The sequence below is a fragment of the Opisthorchis viverrini genome (genome assembly GCF_000715545.1).
Source record: "Opisthorchis viverrini unplaced genomic scaffold opera_v5_517, whole genome shotgun sequence".
Lineage (NCBI taxonomy): Eukaryota > Metazoa > Platyhelminthes > Trematoda > Opisthorchiida > Opisthorchiidae > Opisthorchis > Opisthorchis viverrini.
The window spans coordinates 165,990-177,494 of NW_008752173.1; the positions used below are offsets into that span (position 1 = coordinate 165,990).

The window sequence follows — 11,505 nt, forward strand, 5'->3', positions numbered from 1 at the left end:
TGCCACAATATTGGGTGTGTAAATTTACTTCCGATCGCCTTGCTATCGTTTAGGAATGGTGCAGAAATATTTCTGGGTTGGGCTCGTACACTTTTGGAGTGGGCGGTCTCGCACTGCTGGATAATTATCAGCGTTACTGAAGGAATCCCAGCATATTGTTGACTTGTTCCGAGTCAAATGGTTGTAGCGTCTGGTAGGAACGGGCTACTAGCAAACTAATTCAAGATAACATAAGGGCCCGAAACAGTTATTTGGAGCGATCGTGGAGTGGCTCGCCAATGTGAAGCTGAGACGAAACACGCCAGGAGAATGTTCTCCCAGATGAGAGGTATCGCGCTCTTGAAGAGTGGTGAGATATTTCCGAAAGTTTTTGAAATTTGTAACACAATACCCAGGATGGGGCGCTCAGACCTGGTCCCCACACTTTGAGGAGGATGCGGTCCTCAGACAGGCGGTTGGGAACTTGCCGTTCGGTTTCTCGGAAGCGCGGAAGGCGCCGTTCACAATAAAGAATGTTAAAGCTCCGATTTTTTCAACTGTAAGTTGAAATGATAGAGGACAATTTTGTCTTCACAGCCAGCGGACTATTCAATCAAACTGTGACTTATATCGGTGGACAATAAATTGCGAAATTTAGATCAAACTCATCACTTGTCCACTTGTTGCGCTTTGATCAGCGGCGAGGAGAGGCGACTCTCGTAACTGTGAACTCATTCAAGCGAGCGCAAGACCCTGCCACGATATTGGGTGTGTAAATTTACTTCCGATCGCCTTGCTATCGTTTAGGATTGGTGCAGAAATATTTCTGGGTTGGGCTCGTACACTTTTGGAGTGGGCGGTCTCGCGCTGCTGGATAATTATCAGCGTTACTGAAGGAAACCCATACACAACTACTTCCTTGATTGGTTGTTCGTTTTTAGTGAATATGATATTTTCTGTATATGGGGACATCAACTGGGTGATAGGAAACTACTTACACTGCTTAAGTGGGTGATTAATGATATCCGGTTTAATATTCGGCCTTGGATATCATTTGGTTCACCCAGATGTTTTCAACATTTGTGGCTGCATGGAGGAAGTTGTCACACTGCAATTTTCAGGAGACTTTAAGCTTTATTCTCGTGGGAGATGGATACCACAATTCCCAGATTTCCCGAAGTATGTTTCTTACCGTCACACTTGCCCCGTTGCACACGAACACTCGTTTTCTAATTATGTGGCTGTTGATTTACAGACACCAGTTTACACGTGCTTCGGCTCTGCGACGAGGGCTCTTGAATGGGGATTCAAAATATTCCTTATGTTAGTTATTGTTAGTGGCCATGTTCGACAGCTCTACACGAAACATAACGTAGGGTGGGGTGACAAATTCTCTGAGAATGGGAAGATGCCGCTTTGAATTCATGCGTTTCTGGAACTAGAAAATTGATCCCGATGTCACATATTATTTTGTGAACTTCACCTATCGCACATCAAATTGAGATTACTCAAAGGGTTTAACGCCAGCATATCACGAATTACAGTGAGCCCGGATTTGCACGAAACCATTCCCGGCGTCGACAAAAGGGAACGGTTTAGCGAATTCTCATCAACATTTCGTTCGGTAAGTGAAGCCGGGAAGCACTGTACATCTGTTCCACACTCAATGAGGTTCGATGGAATTGTGATTCTCAAGAAACTAACACTCGACGTCTTGGTTGGCGTTCCGAACATTTTACCTCCTTCCCATACACTTATGGCTGTCGGGCTGTCATAAACACAATGAATAAATGAGGCTCACATGAGGCGAGATGGTGATGCATTGATGATGATGATTCACGTGCCTTACATTTGGACTTCGTTTGAAACTGTTCCTCTCATCAACGTTTCAATCCAGTAACGCTCTAAAATTTGTTGTGCGGGAGACAGCGGATATCATCAGATGGTGATGGAATGATCTTCTCATATCCTTCGAAGGCTAGCCTGATGCGCGAAAAAAATAACACTATGGTTTCAAATGATAGCTTGTCTGCGTTTCAAAAATAAGCATGTCCTTTTTTGCGATGCCGCGTTGCAACTTCAAGTTTTTCTCAACAAAAACTGATTGAAAAGCGATTACAGTAGCACAATTCCGCGCAGTTTAGAGGACGAATGTTGACCTTTAAGATCAGAACCATTAAATCTCAAGAATCGTGATAAAACCTTCATTGACAAAGTGATGGTGGAAACAGGTTTAGCGTGGAATTATTTGTCTCCCCAGACGAGACAACCACATTATATCGCCGATATCTAGTGGCAGCTCACAGCCCATTTTCACAGATAAGAACTCCGGCAAAATGGGTAGTGCTTGACCAATGACACAGAAAAGCAATCCGTACACAGATAGCGTTGTGATAAATGATCCCGTTATGACCACATGTGTGGATCTGTAAATAGTGAAACAATCAAGTTTAAGCTGGGTGAAGTCCACGGTTGAATACTCAAATTGGTCCTCATATTCATCTAGTTAAACATGGTAAGTGGGTTGTAGTGATTCACAGGATGTTTCCACAACCAATGCAACAATCACACAAGCTCTTGTCATATTCGGAGAATGATAAATCTACCTCCAAATTCAGGGCTTTCTCGTATAAATTCGAAGTGTCTCATAGAAGGAACTACACAGATGAACATTACAAATTAACCCAACATCTTGGCGAGTGGTAAACACTCCCTCCCCCTACACAATTAAAATTTCATGAAACGCCCAATTGAACATAGAAACAATTTTAGAATGTCTTCCAGAAAATGAAATTACTCATTCGGTGACCGAAAGTCTTCCTCATGGTCGCAGAATTTCAAACCTCTTTTTTTTGAAAACAAATCAATTCGGAGATAATGCAGGACACGGATTAATTCGGTGTTACTAGTTTTCATGAAGTGAGTCTATCTCCATGCCGCCCGGATAAATGCTAGTGGGTGTGGGTACCTGAGAATGATTGGAGTGAGCTAGCAATAAGCCACTCATTGTCTACATTTATTCATTTCTTCGCAAACACCAATGTTGGAGAGGCTGCCGGATAGGTTTGTTAATTGATGTCTCTCGCGTTCCTGTTGTCATTCTCACTCCAGCTAGCCTGAATCAATGCATGGAGATGTAGGCACCTAACTGCAGTCAGCTTGCACGCAGTGCTTTCATTGACTTCATTTATTGCTTCTTCAATAGCTATGCTTTCAAACAAATCATGGTTGTTCCTCACCGTAAAAATCAACGTACATTGATTGAAGTAACCCCAGACGCCCAGAATTCTAAATGCTCACCATGTTGAGATAGGCATTCTAAATTCCATTAAATATGGTGATGTGTTATTATCGCTTGCTGATCAAACTAGAAAAGAAAATCCTGCTACGTGCAAACCCATTCTAAAACATGAAACTAAATATTACAGAAAATTGGCAAACTACGAAGCAACATTTAACTGGTCCAGGTCCTTGTAATTTATATAAACTAAATTCATAGAGAAAAGTAAGTTTCCTGGTTCTTGGTTTGGCCTGAAATTCGATTACACCTACAAATGGCAACCAGAAGCGTCGTGTGACCATCGACCTAGGCATTTAGTAAATACCCAGCTTTTGAGAAGTTGACTCCGTGAGTCTAAATGATTGGTCGAATTTTAAGCTGACCTACTGCAAACACAAAGATTTCTCTTGCGGTTTTAACATAAAAATACCGTATCAATATCACAATTGACCACAGTTATCAGCGAATGCAGGTATGAAGCGAAGTGATACGTGAAACCTTTTGAGGACCTTTTGCTGCTCAGTAGTGTCTGCAGCGCATAGGTGCTCAATGGAATGATCCACATTCATCCTAACATACCACAAATCACCAACGTGAGGACATCGTTGGAAGAAATTGAACAAGGTGCTCAAAAAGGTCGATGTTACCCTGGTTAGCAAAAACTTTATACCGCATTGCTATCACATTTATGGCGGATAGCATTTCACTCTATCGCCATACATTTTAAAGCAAACTCCGATTTAGAAGAGGCGCATAGCATACAGTTTCGGGCATATGGAGCTTCAAGGAAGACTGAAAATGATGCGCCGTTGTCTGCTTCTTATTGCGTTCTTGTTCGGCATGGACCACGTTGCATGGGTGGAAACTGCCGGCGTCCACAACTGGTCATCGATATTTAACAACGAACCGTCAAATAACTGGGCCGTCCTTATAGCTGTTTCTAAAACATGGAAAAATTATCCACATCAAGTACGTCTCAGTAGGTGTTTTTTCGATTCGGCAACCCAATTTTTGTCCACATTCCACATGAAATGGTTTTCGAAGGGGTATTGGCACTAATGGTCCCCAAACATTTGTGTTCTACCGAATTATGTATATGGCTGTGATGCTGAACTGAAAACGACGGTTTATCAAATCTACTACCAACGGGTACGCATCCCTTGGCCTATGTTCGCTTTTGACAGAATTTTCCTTGTCGTGCTATGATATTTGAGAAATCTCAACAAAACCGCTCACGTTGCAGCGACATTATTTGTTGGGTCAAACAGATCAATTCCCAGGGCACCGGAAATTACATACAATATGAGGAAATATTTCTTGAATACTTGGTAAGACCAAGTAGTGTTTATTTGAAGTAAACGCAGAACAAGACCGTGGTGGAATTCATTCGTTTAATCGTGCCGTATTTGCCAGGGGTTATATGAAAATCGTATGCAAAACGGATACCCATATTGTGTGTGTCTGTAGCCAATAATAAGTTTCAGCGAGTGCGCATGTCATCGTTCTCACACTTCGTCCACACAATCCCGGGAAACCTGGAATCCCGCTACCTGTAGGCCTGTCTTTGAATTCCCTAGTTAAACGACATAAAGTAGGCACAGGAAACGTTCTTGTCGCAACGGAAGTCAAGCTAATTCCTCGGTGACAGATACACTCAATTAGGACTTCATCAAGTTAAATCAGATTGATAGACTGTTTCTACCCTGCCCACGAAAATGTGAGTTGGACAAACATGGACAATGTATTTCACCGCCAAGATCGATTGGAGTGATTTCTCGTTGGTTGCGACCAGCTGGTTGATGAAAGTTGAGGAAGAAAATGCAACCAATTATTTCTAAAGCCTACGGGGTTGCACGATCACTGTCATGACTGCAGTTGAGAAACTACAGTAAATCAGTCGAATAATTGTTCAAAATATTTACTCTTATGATACTTCATGTATCATATCATGTATCATGTATCAGCGTGGCTCATGAAAGGCCAGTTTGGGCCAGTTGCGTGTATAAGCTGGCATAGGAAAAGCATAACACAAGAGGTTCTTCCTTCGTCCACCTCTCGTGTTCACAAAGATTCTCAACCCATGCAGGTGTTGTTTTCTTACCAGAAGTTTCACTGTTCGTTGAATGATATTGTGCTCTCTGCCGAACAAAAAACTTGTCCAAGTTTCGAAGGAATTTGGAGCGTTGGCCGAGTTCAGTAGGCGCATCTACTTTGATGCACCATTCCACAAGCGTGGTGATCAGTATCTTGCAGACAACACATTCTAATAGAAGTTATCATCAGAAGTCGGCTTGTCCGGAAGCGACGTTAAGATTGGTTATGGAAGGCTTCTTTAACATTAGGCTTTAGAGTCTTCGCAATGGTCACCTGCGGCGTATTCCTCATTTAAATACAGCGATCGTCGAAAATGCCTTTGATCCGGGTTTACACAGGTGCCGTCTTACGAGCGACGCCACGTATGGCTAACGTCGATGTGGTGTGATTGTGCTGCCTGGTGGACTTTGTAAAACGGGCGCCACATGGTGAGGCGGCCTCTGTTGTTCAGGAATTTACTTCCGCCCGTCTTCAACGTGTAAATATTTCAGGCGTCCCCGTGGTCCGTGCATTTTAAATTTATTTCTGCACCCACCCAAACGAATCGCGGAGACGCAAAGTCTGCCTAACTGACCAATAATGTCTTCGACATCCACAATAATATACGGGCTTTTGTTCTGGTTATTCCACAAAGTGTTGCAAAAGGTCTACCATCAATGCGGTAGGTCACTCAATGAGAAGGCCTTCGGTTCAGGGACCTAGCACAATACAAGCCCCAGTATAACAAGCACCGTAGGCTGCCGGATTACCAGAGGAACGCAAAGGAAAACAAGCGGAAACGCATGAAAACTCATTACAGCCACCGTGACGGGATTTTTATACACATATCGGTAAAACGGCAAGCGTGTCCGGCGAACAAGTATGCTGCGCAGCTTATTTCAGAGTGCAAACTTTAAAGATGGACAAACTGAAGAATTATTATAAGCGTCTATGGCTTACTCGCTTACTCGCCCCGTGGTGTACTGCAGAAAAGACAACCGAGTTAATGACACCAGTCGTGGTCGATGTGACGTGGGATTACTTGTAAGCGTGCGATCCATACTTGAAATTAGGCTGTGCTACTACCAGTGTAAGGGGGGATACCCTTCAACGGGAAGTACATTTATTCGCAAACGCCAACTGAGCAGCTACAACCTATTGAACCGAAAAGAAAACATCCTATTTACTGATAATTTTCGGAAACGGAAAATTCTCACGAGAATTAGGAGAGTTAAATTTACGCTATTGCAAGCAAAAACCGTAAAGCAGTCGCACAAATCAGTAATAAAATTCAGCTTCAATTGGGGGAGGCGTGGTGCTCTGAGAGGTCAACAAACGACTCGCACGCCTAATCAGTCTTATCCGCCGTTAAAGATATAATAGGCCGTTTGATTTTTCGATTAAGGCCTCCATTCCAAGAGCCTAGTTGCGCTAGTGGATTTTCAGATTGGTGGTGGATTGTGCAGACAGTCGGAGGCGAAGTATCAACCCCCGACATGGATGATAACCGTTCAAATAACCAATCTGGTATGAAAGTCTCTATGATCGTCGCGTATACACTACTCAGTGGGTTGTTGAGGCGCACAAACCGCCAGCAGGCTGTGAGGTCAAATCTCTCTCTGAAAGACCCAGATACAACATATTTTCAATTCGAGGGTCAATATTGTCAACAGGCGAATTGGAACACCCTTTGAGGTTCTTTCACATGTTCGTTTCATCTAGAAGGGCAGTGGATGAAGCATCTTCCAAAACCAAGTGTGCTAGCCATGGTCATTAGGATGTTTGTTAAGAAATGACCAACCGTCGTAACCTAGCCAACGAGGCACCAGGGGCCACATCAATTCTGGGACACCTCAAGAAGGAACACCACAGGGAGTGCGCTGTGTACAGTCGAAAAGCACTCAATAAGGAACCCTCCTCATTCCTCCATCTATCAATCTGCCATACGCATAACGATTTCTAGAAGTCGTTATGTTTAAATTATCGATCGATGGAGGTCAGGCTGAACGATGTCGTGAAGTCCGATGCAAAATCACATGATGAACACTCATCATTATTTCAGCTTCATGGAAAAACACATTGTTGTGATGGAACATTTCGTTTGATTTTGATTGAATTTGGAAATTCAAAGCATTTGGGACTTTCGCATCCGGGCAAATCAACACTGCACTCTCGGGATAAATTTTCGCATTGAATTCACACCATTTTGATGCAAAATTAACGCACTTTATTTGTTATTCTCAAGGGGTTTGAAAGTCAGCTCTGGCGGATTATCACTAAAGCATTTCATGAGGGCTGATTTATCAGCCATGAACGGAACTTGTCTCATGTGATTGTGTCCGAAAAAACTGATGCAGCTAATCAGTGTTGATAATAGGTTTGGATTTACCACACTCCCATCAAAGCGCCTCCCCAAGTGGGTGCGGCGCAACATAATAAGCTGCTGGTAGGCAATCGGCTCAGCTACCTAGTGATTGTCGAAGAGTAACGGGTTCCTGACTCCCCGTAAAAGCATGAATTAGAGATAATTCTCAATACGGATGCATCAATTGCATGGTGAACCTGGATGTGTTGACAAGTCTATGCTTCAGATTGAAAATCCCAAACTATTGATTTCAGCCTCCGCGACGGGAAACATCTTGCCTTCTTGAACTTCCTCGACTTTATTTCCGTTTGTATTTTACTTCAGGCGAACGTTTTCCACACCTACCACGTCTTGCGTGCAAACAAAATTCCAGCGGAGAATATAATCACCTTCGCCTACGACGATATTGCAAACAATCCCAAGTAAATATCACGTACAATATTTGGCATCTGATGGTAACTAATCCATTAGTCTGGTAGTAACTCGACTTCAGAATTCGCTTTTCTCTATTTGGCTTTAACTTGTCTTATTTTTGCGGATATAAATCGTGAATGGAATCGGGTTGGAGTAAATTGTGTGTTTTTGTGCGCCACTTGAGATATATCATAAAGTTTCCAAACTTTTATTGCATTTCATGACAGCAAACGCCATATCAACCTGATGTAATCGACACAGTCGACACCAGATTAAATTGCAGTCATTGTGGAATGTCCCTGCTGGTGAAGTGCAAATTATAACTGGTTCGATTGTCAGTAGTCTGAAATTAACAACATCGATACCAAAATGTCGTCTGAGTGAATCAGCCGGCTGATGATTTGGATGGAGGATAAAGCGGACAACCTAGAAGTCTTAACATTTTGTAATACAACTGATTGCTAGCATCAGTAGAGGAAACATTCTGCTGATCTTAAAAGTTCTTTTTGCTTCGAGGTTTCAATAATCGTACGTCGTTTACTGCGCAACCGAATTGCATTCAAGGGCACTGGGTGGAGATATGCTCATATAATTAGTTACTTGTGGTGATTTTGCTGTATAATTACAAAAAGAATCGCCATTTCAAAACATTTGTAATGTTCTATGTTGTCTGCCCACCGGGATCATTGTGGGATGAGTAAATCATTGTTGCGATGAAGATCGTTATTTTACATTTACTTGTGTGACACAGGTTGCACTCATGTTCGTGAAAGTTTAACCAATTACATTACAGGGAGTACAGGGAACAAGCTTCCATAAGAATTTTCCTTTTTTGTCATGTCTTTCCATTCGAACTGCATGTCATTATTTGCGAAAAGTTCACTGCTCCTTCTCATTTCTTTTACCTCAGAAATCCGTTTCCAGGCCATGTTTTCAATGACTACGAGCACGAAGATGTTTACAATGGTGTGGTAATTGACTACCACGGAAAAGTATGTCCCTGCGCAGAAATTAAATGTATTTGTTTACTGTGTCACACAAGGTGCAAGTAACATGACTCTTCTTATGGAAACACAATAGTAGCCCTAAAGCATACTAACTGGTTTTACTGCATTCTAGAACGGTTAATTCGCTTGAATGAGCACTGGTTATAAGGGCATAGTGAATTCTGAAGCAGCCCGCGACCGAGTTCACACTTCTGCTTTCGGCCTAGCAAGTAAGCCTTCAGTGTATTACCGGTATTTTCACAGCTTAGTGTTCGATCTGAACCTTCGAAAGTAGCGTTCTTGTCAAAAGAACAACTTGTATCCGTGCTTGTACCCATATGCAGAGCTTCGTTCGTGAAGTGTATGCGTTGACTATTTTCCGGAAATTGTGGAGCCTGCTGGAGTCGCCACTGTAAAACAGAATTCGAATGACAATGATGCAGGGGTGGCTAATGTTTTCAATCAGAGTTCGTCTTGGCAACCTGTTTGATCAAAATGCCATGCTTGGCAAACTCAGCAACAATCAAGTTTCAAGTTCACATCATTCAGCGACCGGTCGTGACAGTAATATGAATGATGATGGCGAGCAGAGGCCAGATTTCTCGTACTTTGTAAGAATGTAAATAGATGGTTATTGCGAATCGAATATGTGTGAAGAACAACATTGTCACAAAAATATTATTATTCGTGGTTTATAGTTTTAAGGACGTCAAACCGGATATCTTCGCGAAAGTATTGGAAGGCGATAAGGAACTTGAAAAACAAGGGAGGAAGGTACTGAAAAGCTGAGGTCGCGCGGAAGTAGACGTTGTTGTTGCACTTGCTGATCACAGCCAGAATTCTAGTGTTACAAATCAGCGTTTTCGGATTTGTGAAACGCGTGGTTAATAATCTCGTTAGCCATGTGGCGCATGATCTCTTTAGGTAAACCTCCAAGATGGCAATGGAAATGTTTGCTTTACTCCAAGAGAATCCCGGTTTATTACTTCCAGACTATGGCTTCTTATTATATCATATGTGTCGATCGCTACTTTCAAAATGTTTCGAAATTATTCAGNATGATGATGGCGAGCAGAGGCCAGATTTCTCGTACTTTGTAAGAATGTAAATAGATGGTTATTGCGAATCGAATATGTGTGAAGAACAACATTGTCACAAAAATATTTATTATTCGTGTTTATAGTTTTAAGGACGTCAAACCGGATATCTTCGCGAAAGTATTGGAAGGTGATGCGAAACCTGAAAAACAGGGAAAGAGTGTGTTGCACAGGGGAGGTCGCGCAGAAGTAGACATTTCTGATGCACTTGCTGATCACAGCTAGAATTCTAGTGTTGCAATTCAGCCAAACGCGTGGATGGTATTTTCGTAAGTCATATGGCACATATTCTCTTTAAGCAAAGTTCCCAGTAGGCAGTCGAAAATATTTGCTTTACTCCAAGAGAAACCCGGTTTATTACTTCCAGACGGAGGGTTATTTTTATACCATAGGCATCAATCGCTACTTTTACCGAGTTTTGAAATTATTCAGTAACGCGCGGTTGTGAGTGGTCAAATACCTGCTTGGACGTGTACAACTTGGGGCGGGTCGACCTTGGTTTGCTCGGATTGATGTTTTGTTTTTATTCATTGTGTTGTCTCAAACATGAGTAATGGATGGTCGAAAATCAAACTCGTTTGCAGTGCTATCGATTGGCTGAATAGCAGTCCCTCAAATCCGTATCGTCATTCACCGGTAACACCCTCAGCTTTCAGAATACATGTTTCGCCTTAGGTGCCATGTGGACGGGTCAGTTATACATTCTGTGGACTCGGAATGGCGACGCAATCCTTGATTACCCGCCCCTTGCGCGTATTAACGAATTCAGAGTTTTCTGTCCCGCAAGTAGTTTTCTGAGATAGAGAAAGATAGATAGGTAATCAAGCGTGATAACGTTCCTTGCAGGACGCAAAGAGTGTTATCTGAATGGCGGCGCAATCCTTGGTCACCCGGTCTTTGGGCGTACTTACCGACTAACCGTATTACCGTTTCCGATCCCGCACGTGGTTTGGCGAGATAAAGGAAAAAAGGTAGAAAGATAGTTGAGTAATCAAAGCCGGTAATTTTCCTTGCAAGAAGCAAACAGTGTTATCAACAGAAAGAGCCTCCACTCAAACAAACTCCAAAAAATCAGAATACAGCACAACAGGAAATCAGAACGAATCAATCAAGATGAAATACTACACGCAGAAGTTGGTTTGACAGCCAACCAAATGTGGAGGAGGAAACCGTGACACAAGATTAATCGGTAACCGATCAATCAGATCATGAAAAATGGTGTTGAGAGAAATCACTTGAGTGGAGGTAATGCAGACCACATGCAGTAACTACATTTTCAGAGAGAATATGTTGTTGGGCATATTCCGGGCA

The 11,505-nt window shown here is 42.5% G+C and overlaps 1 protein-coding gene across 1 annotated transcript; it reads left to right on the top strand.

Annotated features, from left to right (window-relative positions):
* Nucleotides 1–7,951: 7,951 nt before the first annotated feature.
* T265_15454 (hypothetical protein) lies at nucleotides 7,952–9,921 on the top strand (the record flags this gene model as incomplete). The annotated part of the gene is made up of 3 exons (XM_009178184.1): nucleotides 7,952–8,119; nucleotides 9,022–9,103; nucleotides 9,803–9,921. Coding segments are annotated over 3 exons (333 nt in total), but the record flags the coding sequence as incomplete, so codon positions are not given.
* Between the last annotated feature and the right edge of the window lie 1,584 nt (nucleotides 9,922–11,505).